Source organism: Rhinolophus sinicus, chromosome 16, assembly GCF_057876585.1.
Source record: "Rhinolophus sinicus isolate RSI-liver-muscle chromosome 16, RSI-T2T, whole genome shotgun sequence".
NCBI classification, from domain to species: domain Eukaryota; kingdom Metazoa; phylum Chordata; class Mammalia; order Chiroptera; family Rhinolophidae; genus Rhinolophus; species Rhinolophus sinicus.
Genome location: NC_142516.1, coordinates 132,568,886 through 132,587,737, shown reverse-complemented (window position 1 = coordinate 132,587,737; position 18,852 = coordinate 132,568,886). Strand labels below are relative to the sequence as shown.

Below are 18,852 nucleotides of genomic sequence, written 5' to 3'. Positions count from 1 at the left end.
AGCAACACTGTACATCCCATCATTCACACCTTACTATCAGTGAGTTTACTAGCTGGCATTTTTTTTCTGAAATTTCTCACTAACGACATTGAAAGTTTTCCTACATAAGAACAGAGGGAAAAAGACAAGCCACAGGGAAGTGGATGGCTCAGCACAGTGAGAAGCTGGGCATTTAAAAAACACAGCCAACAGACATCACAGCTGATCTGAGTTGGGGCACATGGGACACCTCAGGCAATGCAACACTGTGTCTGAGAGTAAAAAGAAATGAAAAAACTCTGTAAGAACTATCTGACTCCATCAGAAAGAGTAATATAAGAATAATGGGTATACCAAAATGTGAAGAGAGGGAGAAAAGAACAGAGAACCTATTCAAACAAACAGTCAATGGGAACTTCCCAAACCTATGGAAAAAACTGGATCCTCGAATTCAAGAAGTAAACCGAACACCTAATTATCTCAGTCCAAAAAGGTCTTCTCCAAGGCACATTACATTAAAACTGTCAAAAATTAATGACAAAGAAAGAATTCTCAAGGTAGCCAGAGAAAGGAAGACAGTGACCCATAAAAGGAAACCCAATTAGTTATTATTAGATTGTTCAGCAGATATTCTAAAAGCAAGAGCGGAGTTGACTCAAATATTCAAACTAGTGAAAGAGAGAAATTACCAACCAAAAATAATATATCCAGCAAAGTTATACTTTCGATATGAAGGAGTAATAAAGACCTTTCCAGACATACAAGCTGAGGGAATTTTGAACCACAAGACATGCAATACAGGCTACTGAAAGCGGTTACTTACGCTGAAACAAAAAAAAATACAAAACTATGAGTAAGATCACTAACAGGCAGACAGAAGCAGGAAATTGAACCTCTTATTCAGAATAGGGCATTATACACTTAAATATAACATAAAAGTTAAAGGTAAAAAACAACAGACAATAGCTACTGCAACCCGAAAATGAACTCACAGCATAAATAGGGATAATTTCTGACACCAAAAAAGTAAAAGGGGTGGGGATAAAGGTCTGAATTTGCAAAGGAGAGTGGAAATAAAATGCATGCAGAAAGAAAAGGACTACTGTATACATGAAACTTTCTTTTACATAAACTTAATGGTAAACACACACACACACACACACACACAGAGACACACAAATCCAGAACTGAGACACATAAGAGGAAACAGGAAAAAAAAATCACAGAATACCACCAAACTAAAATAATAGATAGAAACATAAGGGCAAAGAAAAGCTAGCAGAAAACAAAAGACAAAATGGCTATAGGAAATCTTCATATATCAATAATCACTTTAAATGTAAAAGAAATGAACTCACCAATAAAAAGGCACAGAGTAGAAGACTGCATCAAAAAATAAAACTCAACCACATGCTGCCTTCAAGAGACCCATCTCAACTGCAAGGACAAATATAGACTCAAAGTGAAAGGGCAAAAAAACCATACTCCAAGCAAATGGCATCCAGATAAAAGTGGGTATAGCCATATTAATACCTGAAGAAACTGACTTCAAAATAAAAAAAGTAACAAGAGACAAAGATGAATATTTCATAATGACAAAGGGGACAATACATCAAGAAGTCATAACACTTATCAACATATATATTCCCAATCAGAGAGCACTAAAATATATAAAGCAACTACTAACAGAACTAAAGGGAGAAACTGACAAAAACACAATTATAGTAGGGAACCTAAATACGCCATTTATAGCTATGGATAGATCATGCAAAAAGAAAATCAATAAGGAAATAATTGGCCTTAAATGACACACTAGACCCAAATAGACGGAATCAATATTTACAGAGCCTTTCATCCCAGAACACCAGAATCTTCTCTACTGCACATGGAACATCCTCAACGATAGACCATATGTTGGGATACAAAACTAGCCTCAACAAGCGAAGACTGAAATCATACCCAGCTATTGTCTGATCACAATGCTTTCAAATTAGAGTTCTATTGCCAAAAGAAAGCAGAAAACACCACAAATATGTGGAGAATAAACAACATGCTGCTAAAGAATGACTGGGTGAAAGAAGAAACAAAAGGAGAGATCAAAAGATATATAGCAACAAATAAGAATGAAAATACAACATATCAAAACTTTTTGGATACAGCAAAAGTGGTAATAACAGAGTGTATATCATTACAAGCCTATCTCAAGAAACAAGAAAAATCCCAAAGAAACAACTGAACATTACCTCTTAAATAAGAATAAAAACAAGGACAAATGAAGCCCAAAGGCAGCAGAAGGAAGGAAATAATAAAAAAATTTAGAACAGAATTAAGTGAAATAGAGTAAAAATTAATGCAACAAAGAGCTAACACTTTGAAAAGATTAATAAAATTGGCAAACCCATAGCTAGATTCACTAAGGAAAGTGAGAAAAGATATAAATAAACAAAATCAGAAATGAAAGAGGAGAAATTACAAGAGATACCACAGAAATATAAGGTATCATACAAGAATATTATGAAGGACTATATGCCACCAAATTCAATAACCTAGAAGAAATGGACAAGTTCTTAAAAATACATAACTTTTCCCAGACTGAATAATGAATAACTGGAAAATCTAAATAGACCAATCAACAGCAAGAATATTGAAACATTCATCTAAAACCTCCCAAAAAGCAAAAGTACAGGACCAAATAGATGACTTCACTAGTGAATTCTACCAAACACTCAAAGACGATTTAGTATCTGTCCTTCTCAAACTCTTCCAAAAAACTGAAGAAGAAACAATACTTCCTAACTCATTTTATGAAGCCAACATTATCTTGATAGCAAAACCCGGTAAGGATAACACAAGAAAATTACAGACCAATATCTCTGATAACACAGATGCAAAAATCCTAAACAAAATACTCACGAATCTAATACATTTAAAAGACTACACATCACAACCAACTGGGGGTTCATTCCAGGGGTACAAAGATGGTTAAAATAAGCAAATTGACCAATATGATATACCACATAAAACAAAATAAAGGATAAAAATCATATGATCATATCAATAGATGCAGAAAAAGCATTTGACAAGATACAGCATCCATGTTTGATTAAAACCCTAAAGACTCCACCAAAAAAACTTAGAAACAATAAAACAAATACAGTGAAGTTGCAGGATACAAAATCAACATACAAAAATCCATTGCAGTCCTATATACTAATAGTGAAATTTCTGAAAAAGAAATGAAAAAACAAAAACAATGCCTTTTGCAATTGCAACAAAAAGAATAAAATATCTAAGAATAAACTTAACAAAGGATGTTAAGGATATACTATATATACTAAAAGACATTATTAAAAGAAGGTGAAGAAGACACAAAGATGGAGCAGAAAAAGCAGCAGACCTTCCGCAAGTTCATCACCTACCGAGGCATGAACCTTGACCAGCTGCTGAACATGTCCTATGGGCAGCTGATGCAGCTGTACAGGGCCCGGCAGCGGCAGTGTTTAAACCAGAACTTGCAGAGGAAGCAGCCGTCACTGCTGAAGCACCTGCTCAAGGCCAAGGAGGCGCTGCCCATGGAGAAGCACGAGGAGGTGAAGATGCACCTATGGGACACGATCATCCTGCCCAAGATGTTGGGAGTATGGTGGGTGTCAACAATGACAAGACCTTCAACAAGGTGGAAATTAAGCCTGAGATGATCGGCCACTACCTGGGCAAGTTCTCCATCACCCACAAGCTGGGGAAGCACAGCCAGCCTGGCACTGGGGGCCACCCACTCCTCCTGCTTCATCCCCCTCAAGTAGCCTGCTTGGCAATAAAGGCACAGATTTCTTTGAAAAAAAGAAGAAAACTCAAAGAAATGGGAAGATTTTCCATGCTCATGGATTGGAAGAATCAATATAGTTAAAATGGCCATATTACCCAAAGCAACAAACAGATTTAATGCAATCCCCATCAAAACCCAATGGCATTTTTTAAAGAACAGAACAAAAAATCATCAGATTTGTATCTAAACAAAAGACCCCAAATAGGCAAAGCAATCCTGAGAAAAAAAGAACAATGCTGGAGGTTATCACACTCCCTGACTTCAAATTATACTACAAAGTGACAATAATCAAAACAGCATGAAATTGCCAGAAAAGGACACACAGACCAATGGAACAGGACTGAGAATCCAGAAATAAATCCACATATACATGGGTAAGTAATTTTCGAGAAATGAGCCTAAAACATACAATGAAGAAAAGCAAACCTCTTCAATAAGTAGTGCTGTGAAAACTGGAAAGCCACATGCAAAAGAATGAAACTAGACTGTCACCACACACCAAAACTAACTCAAAATGGGTCAAAGACATAAATATAACACCTGAAACAATAAACTGCATAGAAGAAAATATAGGTATTAAAACTTCTAGAGAATTTTATGAATTTGACCTCAAAGACAAGGGAAGTAAAAGCAAAAATAAATAAATGGGACTATGTCAAACTAAAAAGCTTTGGCACAGCAAAAGAAACCATCAACAAGCCAAAGAGGCCACCAACCGAATGAGAGAAGATATTTGCAGACACCTCTGACAAGGGGCTAATATCCAAAGTATATAAAGAACTCATACAACTCAACAGCAAAAAAACAAACAATCCAATTAAAAAATGGGCAGAAGACCTGAACAGACACTTCTCCCAAGAAGACATACAAATGGCCTACAGATACATGAAAAGATGCTCTAACTATTAGGGAAAAGCAAATCAAAACCACAATGAGATGCCACCTCACAACTGTTAGAATGGCTATTATCAACAGACAAATAGTAACAAGTTTTGGAGGGACTGTGAAGAAAAAGGAACGCTCATACACTGCTAGTGAGAATGTAAATTGGTACAGCCACTATAGAAAACAGTACGGAGGTTTTTCACAAAATTAAGAATAGAGTTAACATATGATCCAGCAATTCCTCTTCAGGGTATCAACCCAAAAAATTTGAAAACATTTATCCATAAAGATGTATGTTCCCCTATGTTCAATGCAGCATTATTCATGGTGGAAAAGACATGGAAATAACCAAAGCATCCTTCGATAGATGAGTGGATAAAGAAGACGTTACACACACACACACACACACACACACACACACACACACACACACGGAATATTACACAGCAATAAGATGAAATACTGCCATTTTCGACAACATGGATAGATCTTGAGATTATCATGGTAAACTAAATAAATCGCACAGAAAAAGTCGAGAACCATATGATTTCACTCATAGGTGAGATATAAAACTGAAAGCAACAAACAAGACAAACAAACAAATGCTCGTAGATACAGACAGCAGTTTAGTGGTTAGCAGAGGGTAAGGGTAAAGGGGAGTTGGGTAGAAGAGGGCAAAAGGGGTCAAATATATGGTGATGGAAGGCAATCTGACTTTGGGTGGTGAACACAGAACATAATACACAGGTGATGTAATACAGAATTGCACACTTGAAACCTATATAACTTTAACAACCAATGTCACCCCCAATAAATTTAATTTTTAAACATGGAAAAAGAAAGGCAATCCAAGAAGACAGATTACCAAAGTGGGATCAGGTGGAAACATGCCAAAATGAGGAGAAAAGATTAAAAGGAGGAGGTGAGAGACTACTGTTATGGACTGACTGTGTGTCCCACCCCCAACGCTCTGCAAAAAAATTCATATGTTGAAGCCCTAACTCCCAGTGTGGCTAGATTTGGAGGTAGGGCCACTAAGGAGGCAATTATGGTTAAATGACGTCATTAGGGTGAGGTCTTGAGCCTCCAGAATTAGTGTCCTTATAAGAAAAGACACCAGAGAGCTTCGTTTTCCCACTTCCCCCACCCCATGCACACACACCAAGGAGAGGCCGTGCGAGCACCGGAGAGAACATGGATGGCCATCTGCAAACCAAGTGGACAGCTCTCACCAGACACCAACCCTGCTGGTACCTTGAGCTTGGACTTCCAGTCTCCTGAACTGTGAGAAATAAATTTCTGTTGTTTAAGTCTGTGGTATTTTGTTGTGGCAGCTCTAACAGACTGATACAATTACTCAAGATTTCTTTATCCCTGCTAAGTTGTTCCTTGGGCTGTCACAATTAAAAAGTTTTCTTCTTAAACACAACTTTCTCTTACTTTATTTTCCTTTACGCTAATATCAAAGGAAATACAAAACAGTATGCCTTTTTCCACACTTCTACTCTCATTATTCTCCGTTTTTATCAATCTATTAAACAATATCTAACTAGAAAAGAAACCAATATACTATTGGGAAAAAAATTACTGAAAATCCAAAGAAAATTAAATTTCTTACTTGTTCCTTTCCAAGTGAATAATATGCTCTTTTCCTTCAGTTTGAATGACATAAGATACCTAAATGCACAAAGAAAGAGAAAATAATAAAACACCATCTTATAAGTTACTTTTTAACAACAGATATTTATAGGGCACTGGAAATTCCATCCAAATTAAAATAATTTGGTAACTGAAATTGTTTTATGGAAGAAATTTATATCTGCTCTTAAATAATAAAAATATACTCTGACCATCCCTGCCTACCTTTAATAATCTATTGTGGAAAATCACTTACAAGGTTATCGAAACTCTTCTTAAATTCATTTACAATTGAGCCATAACTTGGGGAATTATTTTTACTAAGTTCATAATATATTACCAACAATATAAAGTAGTTCTTACTTTTCTTTAAATGAAATGGCCCTCTTAGTTTCAAGAGTTTATCCCTAGTTCTAGTTATCTGAGAGTTAAGAAGAAATTCATACATCCTTACAATTTTGTATCTTCACACAATTTACCATATTTCATTAATTCTAAAACATACTTTTATCCCCCCAGATGAACATCTCTAAAATCAGGACGCACTGTACAAAGGCACAGCAGTCTGAATGGTAGCACTATGTTTTTTTCTTAATTAGTGGTATATGAAATAATAGCAGGTCTTATAATGAATAGCATTTCAGTCAGTGAATTGAGATGAGGCAACCCCAAGGTCATGGGGTCCTCCTCTCTGAAACAACTTTCCCAGCAACTCACCAATTCATTAGCCAGAAGCATTTAATGTGATAACTGGAACCAAAAGATTCAACTTTGCCTTAACTCTTTAACAAAAGAGAAAGTTACGGAGGGACTTAACAAATAATATTATCAGAAGTGTCCTCTTATTTTCTCTACTGTGTCTGGACTAGAAATTAACATCTTGTCACGAAAAGAGTATGATCCCCTTTTCTAGGGCACATTAACATCTGACTTTTAGGCCTAGACCAAATTCCAGATCCTGGCATTCTACTTCCATGTCCTGAGTGAGAACCTGAGAATTCTTTGTGATCTACCTGTATCTCCAATGAAGCATCAAAAATACCAAGCTCCTTCCATTGCCATCATTTTGCCTTGTGCCTTCCTATCCTGTATGCTCTTGGCCATTCATCTGATATAAAAACATCATTGCTATCTCCTCTGAGAAGAATTCTGAGTCCAAAAATGGTTTCATGATACTATATTCTTTCCCCAAATATCTGCCTGCATTGCTCACTCCCCTCCTCCTGGTCTTTCACTCATGGGTCACCTTCTCAGTAAGACCTCCACAAGCTGTCCTATTAAAAAAATACAAACCCTCCTACCCTACCCCTGCTTCTGTACTCCCTATCCCTCTTGCTGCTTTTAATTTTCTGCAGAGCACTTATTACCATCTTATGCAATCTATATTATTGATCTATATTATTTATTTATTATCTCTTCCCCCCACCCCCGCACTAGAATGGAAGCTCCGTAAGGGAATGGATTTTTGTCTGTTTTGTTCCCTCCCATATCCCCAATGCCTAAACAATGCTTTTACTTCTCCAAACATTTATCAGGGTACATGAATGACATTTTTTATGATCACAAGTATTGATGTGTGCAGTACTGATGAAGATACGATTAGAAACACAATAAAGAAGAAAACATAGTTCCTGTGCTATTGAAGAAAAGAAACATAACTAAGCAAGCACAAGTTAATTCTATTCTAAGGCAAAATAACATCAAATGGTAGAACGCCCAATTCAAAACAAAAATAAGGAAAAATTATAAATTGTTCCACTGGAAAGAGATCTTAGAGTCATTTATTTCTTATTTATAGAGGAGTAAACGGAGTTGAATGATCGACCCAATTATTGGTAGTACCCAAAGAGAGGGCAGGAATTAAAAGTTCCTGATTCTAAACTCCAGTATTCTTTTTACTATGCCCAGTCCGTAAGCAATGTGTAAGCTGCATTATATGTATTAATATATCAGCAATTCAGAGGTAATAAACTCCACCCTTCATTATCTCTTAGTATAATTTTACAATAAAGTTAAATTAAAAGTCCATAAAGTTGAAGAGTTTGCAAAATCTGTTGAAATTCAAGTAGATTGTTTCTGAACTTTACATTGATAGTAAGAAAAAAATAGTATAAAAAATAATTTTTGTGCACTGGTTTGCGCCATTAACAGCAAAGTGTGCTTCTTCCAATATGGAGATAAAACTTACTTTTGAGTAAACATTCCCAGATAGACGCATGTAACACACTACTCTAGCATCTGTGAAGATACAGTATGCGTATTCTACCTATCCCAAACTAATAGAAAGGTTACGTATTATTATTATTATTATTATTATCATAACAACACCTCTGTAGCCATCACCAGTCAGTTAAGGATTACAAAGCTATGTAATCAGCATCCTACCCTTGTCCTAGAATTTTATTTAACTATTTGTTAACTTTCAAGTTGACCATTTTGTCTTAAAAAAGAAAGATATCAAGGATCAATATGTCACTTTGACACGAATAATGTCCAATAATCATCAGTGCCATCTTTATGGTGCTGTACTAATCAATGGCCAACATTACTCACTGAACCAATCGCTACTAAAACTAATACGCTTGTGTTATTTAAAAGAAAACAACTTAAATACATACATATTTCCCAAGAGATAACATACCTGTTTTGAATAGGGCCTACGGGCTTCTCTTCGTTCTCTAGTTAATCTCCAAGGAGTTATAATTTCATAAGAAGAGAGGTGTGAAGTCTGTTGAAAGCCTACAAAAAACAGAAATAACACATTATATACCAAGTGAATCTGAAAAACTACATGTACCAAAATATAATAGAAATCAAAAGCTGAATGTTCATATCAGAAAAATCACCTGACATTCCCATTTTAAAATATATATGTATAGTTGTACATGAAAACAGCAATACACTAGGTAAGTATGAAGAGAAAAAATATATTTCCTAAAAAAGGATGTCAGTCTTTATCCAAACAGTAGATACACAGCAATCATTTTCAAACAACTTTTAGCTATAAACCCTAACTATTTTTATTAAAAGAAATCTTAAAATATAAACGTGCGTGTGCACGAACTGCTTTGATGGAGAAATGAGTGAAGGAAAGGCATCTGAAGCCTAGCAGCATTTACCACCCTCATCCAACATGAATTACATCCCAAGGTGATATTAGGATACTTACAAAATGGATAAGGACGGTAAGAGAGAAAAGTTACTTGTAATGTCTGATGGATTAACTCCAATAAAATGCACATTCAACAATGTAGCGATTATCTCAAATAAAATTACTGCCATTAATCTGTCCTAAAAACATAAACTTTAGGTAAAATGTATGAATATTGAAGAACTCAAAAGAATCCTGCAGACTTACTCCCAATTCCAATCCTATTCAGTTCAGCACACAGTAGAATCATATTTAAGTGAGCCTTGGGTTCTAAAGTCATGAGCAAAAATTAAGTATAATCAAAATTGGCCAAACAAATCCCTTAGGAAGACACCCCATGCTGGAGTCCGACACAGTCTTTCAATATGTCCAACACGTCTCTTCTTCTTCCAGCATCATTGCCAAGAACTGTCAATTTTTTCAGTGAACTTGACAAAGTAGTGGTCACCATCTAAGGACCACGGATGAAAACTCCATATCTGTTATATCTCTATATATCAAAACCACATCCATATACAGAGGCTTAAGACTGGCGTACACAGACAGAAAGGTGGAGAGACGATCTCTCACATCTTCCACTTAATGGATCAATTTAGGAAATAAATTCATTAAGTGGAAATTCTTCAACAAACAAATGCCATGAAAAAGGAAGAAGAGGGGAACTTCATAAATTAAAAGAGCCTTATAAGTGTATGGACCTGTTTAGGTCCTAATTCAAATAAATTCATGGTAAAAGAAAAATTCTAAGACAATCAGGGAGGTTTTAATGCTGCACAGGTATCTAATGATCCTGAGAAATTACTGTTAATTTTTTTATATATATATAATTTTATTAGTTTCAGGTGCACAAGACAAAACAATACTTAGACATTTATTACTGTTAATTTTTAAATGTAATGAGAATATTGTGGGTAAAGTTTTCTTTTAAAAGACCTATGTCTTGGAGATTCATTCTGACTATCCAAGGACAAAATGATATGATGTCTAGGATTTGCATCAAAATTATCCAATGTGTGTCTGAGGGAGAAGATACATAAAAAAATTATATTAAAACTGGGTAATGGGTACACAGTAGTTCATTACTCTTTTCTCTGCTGTTGTGTATGTTTCATATTTTCTATACTAAAGTAATTGTTTTTTAAGTACTTACAGGAAATGGTACGAGGTAGAGACTTTTACTTTTCCCTTTATAAAACTCTGTATTATAGTGTTCATGAAACATTATATTACATGTCATATATATGAGACTATAAAATGTGTCATAAACAAACATGTAAATATCACAAGTAAATATACCAAACTTGTTTAAAGTAGCTACCACAATGGAATAGAACCAGAGAGTAATGAGATAAGGACTTAGACTTTACTTCCTGCCGTCTTGTATGGCTGCATTGTTTGAATTTGTTTTTATAATGAGTATGTATTTTGTAACCCCTGTGTGTTACTTTTGAAATTAAAAAGCGGGGGGGGGGGGATTGCTTCTTCAATAAAAAGCATAAACTATTCAAAGTATTGATTATTCAGCATCTCTCAATAGCTTCTCCCTTTCCATCAGCTTTATTAACCTCACATCTAGACTGCATGTCCCTTCTTCCCTTGTCTCCCTTCTTCCACATTCTCCTCCTTGGGATCCAATCTACATATTCATTCACTCATTAATCACCTTATGTCCCTCAGATTTCTCTAAATACAGGTTAAAATGAAATATTTACATCTAACTTTCCCCAAGATAACACTGTACATATATAAAAATGTCTATAACCTTGTCTGGCTTAGGATTTTAAAAAATACAGTGTAAACAGGAAAACATAAATTATGTCATATGCAATACAATCACATCACGCTAACAGTTTTCAAACTCTTTACCTATCAATCCCTTGTGTCTGATAATATAGCATATTATACTACCGTGCTTCCCCGAGAATAAGACCTAGCCGGACCATCAGCTCTAATGCGTCTTTTGGAGCAAAAATTAACGTAAGACCCGGTCATAATTATGACCGGGTCTTACGTTAATTTTGCTCCAAAAGACCATTAGACCTGATGGTCTTATTTTGGGGGAAACACAGTATCTAAATGTGGCTTCACATCATTACATGAACACACCAGAAATGGACTTCAATACTCACAAAAGCAACCACGGGCTGATCTATGGCTTATTTATGAGATACTATGATGAAATATTCATCTATTTGGAGTTGTCAATTGGGAACCATGTCAAAAGAAATCTATGGCCTTAAAAGATGCAGGCTTCAAATCATTAAGTACAAATGGCCTTAATCTTAAATTAACTGAGATACAGGACTTTTTTTTTCACCCAGAATAAACCTTTGAATGACCTTCAGTTTCCCAAATTCCTACAAACACAAGTTTCAATATTACCCTTAATAATTTCATTCTGGATCGTGGCAATCTGTTCAACTATTAAGACAGTTACTTTAGAAGTGGTGGCAGGAATTAGATGGCAAGAATAAAATGTTTTCTGTGGGTAACAGATTAGAAATTCTGTGTGATAAAAAGTAAATATCCTGTACATTTTATGCAACTTCCTGTAACTCTATAATTACAAGGTCTGACAATTAAGTTTGCGAACTCATCCTAGAAAAAGTGCTACATACCTCATTGCTGAATATCATTATGGTCACCTTCGAAGCACTCCCCTTGGGAAGCTATGCACCAGTGCTAGCCACTAGTCCACCTTTCAAAGCAATTTTGGAACTCTATTTCTGGAATGGCCATCAGAGCTATCGTCATATTATTACCCTTGATGTCCTGAATGTCATCACAATGTCTTCCTTTCAATATTTCTTTTATCTTCGGGTAAAGAAAGAAGTCATTGGGGGCCAGATCAGGTGAGTAGGGAGGGTGTTCCAATAGTTATTTACTGGCTAAAAACTCCCTCACAGACAATGTTGTGTGAGCTGGTGCATTGTCATGACGTAAGAGCTCCTGCAGGATCATTTTTGCACACACCTTTCTCATGCCAAGCTTTTCAGTTAAGATTTTTCTGGTTTTCTATCAATGTTTATTTGGTCTGCTATGCTTCTCACAGTCAGCCGATGATTTTGACGCACAATTCGAATAATTTCTACAATGTTTCATCAGTTCTGCTCGTTACTGGCTGCCCTGGCCTCTCTTCATCAGTGACGCGTTCTCTCCCCTCAGAAAAAACATTTAATCCATTTGTACACTGCCGTTTTCTTCATGGAATTATCCCCATAAACTTGGACTAACATGTCCCTGACTTCACTTCCACTCTTGCCAAGTTTAACAAGAAATTTAATGTTTCTTCGCTGCTCTAATTCAAGCTCAGATGTTCTCGCGATGGCACACAAAAATAATGAACGCCACTCAGCAAGACACTGCCACATGTTGACACGAACACAGCTGTGAGACACTGATATACCAAGGTTATGAAACCTTACTGAGTTGTTTGTACAGTGCTGCCAATGTAAGCGCACGGTGGCAGGTTCACGAACTTAACTGTCTGTCACACCTCGTATTTCAAAATAAAAAGTTTTTTAAGTCATTTTAGGCAAGGATATGTACGCTAATAGACTCAGACAAATGTTACACTAGAAGCTAAACACCATGCAACTAAACAGACATTTTTTCATCGCAAGTCAGAAGCAAATATCAGAGAGAAAAAGAAATGCCTCAGAAAAGAGAACGACAAATGAGCAGGCAGATATTTAAAGAGCTCTCACTTTGAAACAGGTTAAGTGACTTTACAAGGTCACACAGCTAGCTTCAGGCCAGTGAACTATTCACTGAAACTATGGATCCTTCATCCAGGTTGCTAGCAAAGAATAAAAGTCCAATATAGGAATAAAAGATACAATGTTCTATCCTTCCCTCCCATTTTAAAGCACAAGGCTTGTTTTGGGGGGGAAAGCCACAATTAATCATTTCTTTTTAAAGGGCTTTCAAAATTATAGCGCCCCAGAATAACTTCTGCATGTAAGAGCTATTATTCTGACACTGATTTCTTGATTTTAAAATCCAAGGATCCACTTTCTTAGTGTCATAAGGAATTCCAAAACATAAGAAATGTACACATTTGGGTTATATCATTCAAAACTAATATACACTAGTTGTATGAAAATCCTCCTTCCCATATTTTTTTCAAAATTTCTTTCTTATGATGAGTTCTGGTTTCTTCTTTTTTTTTTCCTGTTCATACCTTGTACAGATTTTTCAATTTCCTTTATTTTTTAACTCGAAATGGTAGCATCTTCTCATGGGAACCAAAATAATGTCTCCCGTGTTACTATAAGGGAAGTGCACTAACATTATTTCTATAAAGCTTCAGCATTTTTGACATCTTGGGCCAGGAAATTCTTTGTTGTTGTAGGGGCTACCCCCTCACCCCGCAATGTAGGATATTAAGTAGTATTCCCTGGCCTATACCCACTAAATGCCAGAAGTACCACCAGTGAGACAACTAAAGATATCCCCCAGATGCCTTCTGGGGGCAAAATTACCCCCAGCTGAAAACTACTGGCATAAAGATATAGTTCATAATAAATCAAAATCTTAATACAATCAACACCAGGGAGAATACAAACTGTTGTATTAGAATTTGACAAAATATATACACCATCAAAATTCACACTACTAGAAAACATGGACTGAACATAAAAATAAGAGTTGAAACATGAAAATTAAAGTGTCTTAAACTTAGCAAAAGAAAGAGAAAGGTGTTCCTTTCACTTCTCTCTTCCTCTAACTCCTTAGATCTTTTATGTACTGTGTTTTGGAGGAAGTCTAATAGGAGGAGGTTCAGTAATAGTAGCTCCAGTAGAGGGAAAATACATTAAAAGAATTCCACCTAATTGCAAAGCAAACAAATGTGAATTCTCAGCCATGGGCTTTTCTCCTTTCCTTCCTGCCTATTATGTAAACAAATAACCACCTCTAAGTACTTTCACTATAGAAAATAAACATGGGTCCCACATACAGGTTTATTACCTTATGAATAAGGTAATTCTGTTGTCCAAATTATTTCTTGAAGAGAAATTGTTGTAATTAGATCCACAAAGCACTGTTATTTTGAGCTACGTATTTCCATTCCTTTCACAAGGTCAATCCCAAATAAACATACATCATATAACAATAACTATCTTATTATAATTTCCACAGCTATGCCCTATATTCTTATATTTTTGAGTGTTATAATTCTTTTTATATTTACATATATTTACATTTAAAAAGAAACAAGGCTTTTGCTATTGTCTGTAAGTGCCCCTTTTGGACAAATGCCAACCATTTATAAGATTTAATACCCTAAAGAATTTAAGTTCTTCTAGTAAGGAATTTAAGTTTCTTGAGACAAAGGACAGTATCTTACTATGTGTTTCCTTCACTGGTACAGTAAGTATTCAAGAAATGTGTGTTGAGCAAACGACCTCTTCTTATCTTTACTGCTATACACACATAGATCTCATAATTGTACTATTCATGTACAACCTAAACTAAGCTTTTATGATTAACATGTTTTATATGCATTTTCCACAGATCCACATGGCCCTCACATTTCTCATTTTAATGGCAATGCCGTGTCAGTGTATGCTGTGCCATAGACTGTTTAACCACTCCTCTCAGGCAACTAGGAGCAGAGCATCTATTCACAGCAGGAATCTAAGGTGTCAATAAAGCTAATCTGGGGGTCTCCAGGGGTCTATTCACAGGAGGGTTCTAAGGAGAGGCTAAAGGGGATTCAAAAGGGGATTGGGGGCAGATCCTCCTAAAATGAGTTAACCATGAAACATCTCACTAAAAGAAAAAAGGCACTTCCCACATATGGGAATGGGTTTTATCTCACAGTATAACAAATGTTTGGCCATGGCATCATTTTTACTTATTATAAGATGAAATACTATGTCTTATATTAAGATAAACAAAAACAAATACAAACACAACTGCATATTTAAAAACTGACCAAATTAAATGAACTCCTCGGGTTCCCTAACTTACTCTTCAAAGATGTGATTTAAGCAGTATCTTACACATGATCATGCTGGAAAAATGATTTGAGCAAAATAACACTGTCACAATGTGAAAAATCAGCTACAATTATCTCTCAATATACAAACAAGATTATACAATTCAAAGGCAATCCAACTTTGGGTCTGTGTTGGACCCACTCAAAGGTATTGGGAGGTTAGTCACTGAGCTACCAAGAGGACTGGATTTACTTATGAGGCAGTCAGCGCCACAGCACTGACTCAAACAATGGCATAACTCCGAGACGGTTACATACTAGGTATCCAAGGGAAAAAAGAAATAGCATGAGACTATGTGTCATATATTTGGGTTTGTGGCTATTCCAAGAAAAAGCCTCCAGTTACTCAGAGTTTGCATCCTTGGGAGGATTCTATAATAAACCAGGATGTTTAACAAAACACAAATATAAAGGTAACTTACACTTTGGTAAGGTAAAAGTTCAAGTGCTTTCTGAAAGCTGGGTTAGAACCCAGCAAGTTGTTTTGTACATATTTTAATTATAAGTGTTTTATTTTTTACTTGGAAGTTGGAAAACCAAACTATCTTTAAATTTAAAAGACTATATTCTCCTACACAGTACAAACACAAACATATCAAACTCAAGTAATTTGGTGTTACTGAAAAACAAAATTAGTATGGACATAAGTTCTTACTACACAGTTCATTTTATAGTGATTCACCATGAATAATTACACGTTAAAACTCTTTTTCTTTAGAATGCTAGTCTTTTTTTTTAATTCTAGATCTGAGCATGGTACTTAACTTCCTTAAAAGAGAAAAACCAGTCATACCCAATCCTCCTTGTTATTTTTCACAATGATACAAAGTTACCTTTGTTAGTTCCAATTTAAAAAAAAAAAAAAAAGTTTACTCCTGGTGTCAGCTGTTTGGAATTTATACTGCATTTCCTCATTGACAGAATGTTACAAATGTTAGTAAAAATCCTTCCCTTAAACCTATTTAACTCCTATGTAACTGATGTGTGGATGGTACTTCCTGAGTTCTCAAACTCCTTTTCCATTACTAGAAAAGGTTTCAGTGCATTTAAACATCCTTCCTGTATTGCAAAAATTGAGTCAGCTGATTTTGGAAGACCATTCCCCTAGGGAAACATGAGTTGACTCACTGCACACTATTACAAAAGCCTCCACCCTCCTATATTTTGCCCTCTATTATGTTGCCAGTTATCTTAATCGCAAATATGGTTATGTCACACCCCTTCTTAAAAACCTTCTTTTCCAAAGAACTTTATCCTACAGGGTAAATTCCAACCCCTTTCGCATGGCATAGAAGACGCTCCCAAACTGGTGTTGTACGAAAGGGGAGAAGGTTAGAAGACTCTCCCCAACTGGTACCAACCTATCTTAGTTTCTTGCTTGCATCCCTGTCATATAGACTGCCTGAAGACACTCTCATCATTCGCTAAAAGTTATGTTCTTTCGTTCCCTCCACACTCCTGCAAAAACTCTTTTCTTCTGCTTAGAATGTACTCCTACTCCTTTACTTGAACATTCATCAATATAGATCAGTTCAAATATCACTTTCTCTCTGAAACCTTCCCCAACTTCCTTCAGATGGACTTAGGAGATTTAGTCACCCTTTGCCCCTCGACAAGAATTGCGCATGGTGTTTGTTTATAGGAGTTGGATAAACGTTGACTAAAGTTTGAAAGCATACACCTATTTAAATGAGGGAGGGGTTGGCCATAAACTGTTAAAACCACAATTAAAAACCATAAGGCTATTCCATACATCTATATGCAGGTGTGTAATAATCAATACATTCATTAACATTAAAAATATAGTCTTATTTATATTTGGGAATACACAGAGTCATGGAATACTAAAACTCCAGATGTATATTCTACTTCACCTTAAATATTGGTAAATGTTAACCATCTAGAATACCATAGGGAAAAAAGTCTTAACCAGAAAAAAATTAGTAGCTTCCCATTCAATAAAGCTTCACTATTTAGCTTCAAAATTCCTGCAATGGGGCCAATTTACTTAATTAAAAAAATAAACCAAAGAAAAGAAAAAATGTAATTAGTTTTCTGAAGGTCAGCAGCCCTGCATTGAAATCTTCCATCATCACCTCTGAACTCTCAAAGAAATGATTAAGTAAAAACAATAATTTAAAAAAAAATTCTCCATCATACTGTACAACTGATAAAAGAAAATACAGACAGCCACACAAACAATAATTTAATACAAGAGCCAAAATAAAGAAGTTTTGTCCAGAAAAAGCTACAGTGTTGGCGACTTGTTCCCACTATGTTTGGGCATCTCTAATACAAATAACCTTACATATTCAAGGAAAGTTTCACAATTCAAACGCGATTTCACATAACATGTTTAATTCTTACGCTACTTTTGTGACTTAAACACAGCAGAGATTATTTGTCCGGATTTGAAGACATTGCAAACCCAGTAAAAACTCAGATAAAATACTGGCCAAAAAAATGTAGCACTTCGTTTCCAAAAAGAAGTATTCTTACTACAACAAAAATGGCCCAAGAAAAATGAACAATCCCCCCCCCCTTTATTCCATCACTAAATTTAGTTTTGTGGACCTACTGGTGATTCCGCTAATAAAATAAACGTCAAAATTTCAAATTATAATCTAGACCAAAAGTTCTATCTCCCGGTCTCTTTCCAAGTGACATTAACTTTACAGGCAAGACCAAGCTCCATTTCTCAAAACAGTTTAAACATGCACACACCCTCGGCGCGCACCCAGCCTCCAAAGCTCTCAGCAGACTCCCCGAGGTCAGAGTGGGATCCAGAGTAGTCGGGAAAGAGTCTGGGGGGACCCAGCTTTGCGCGAGATGGGGGTGGGGAGCACAGCAAAAGGCTATGCCAAGTAGGAGACGGAGAAAGGGGAACCAGACAGGAGAACAGTGCCAAGAAGGGTTGGGGGCGCCAGACGCTGAACCTCGGGTCTGAGCACTGTCCACACACAGCTGGCGCGGCTCCGCCTCCCGACCCCGAGTGCAGTCCCCAGGCCAGGCCCCTCCACTTCCAGGCACCTCGGGGTAACTCCAAGCGTCCCAGCCCTAAGAAACAGCAATCCCAAAGGTCCCTGGGGGGACACCCACCTGGCCGAGCCCCACCGAGGACTGGGCCCACCAAGCCAAACAACAGCAGCCACTGGAAGCGGAGGGTTCCAAAGGGCGAGCTCGCGCGGGATCCCATCTCGGCAGATTCCGCAGGTTCTACTCAACATTCGGTCGCCTCTGCCTCGTCTGCTCCATCATTTCCCAACCCTGCCGGGGCCCCAGAGCTGGCAGGGATGCGCGCGCCCGGGACGAACACGCGCTCGGCACTGACGCAACTCGGCCCTTGTCCGAGCTCGTTCCCGACATCGC

At 36.6% G+C, this 18,852-nt stretch overlaps 1 protein-coding gene and 1 pseudogene across 1 annotated transcript in view; one reads left to right on the top strand and one right to left on the bottom strand.

Annotated features, from left to right (window-relative positions):
- Positions 1-18,826, bottom strand: part of ADAM9 (ADAM metallopeptidase domain 9) — a 98,169-nt gene extending 79,343 nt beyond the window's left edge. Inside the window, exons 1-3 of the mRNA XM_019748146.3 lie at positions 18,583-18,826; positions 8,970-9,067; positions 6,309-6,367 (exon numbers count right to left, since the gene is read on the bottom strand). Coding sequence (XP_019603705.3) covers positions 6,309-6,367; positions 8,970-9,067; positions 18,583-18,679 — 254 coding nt within the window. The 5' untranslated portion in view covers positions 18,680-18,826. The remainder of the gene's footprint in view (positions 1-6,308; positions 6,368-8,969; positions 9,068-18,582) is intronic.
- On the top strand, positions 3,354-3,949 carry LOC109456106 (small ribosomal subunit protein uS19 pseudogene; annotated as a pseudogene).
- Positions 18,827-18,852: the final 26 nt, after the last annotated feature.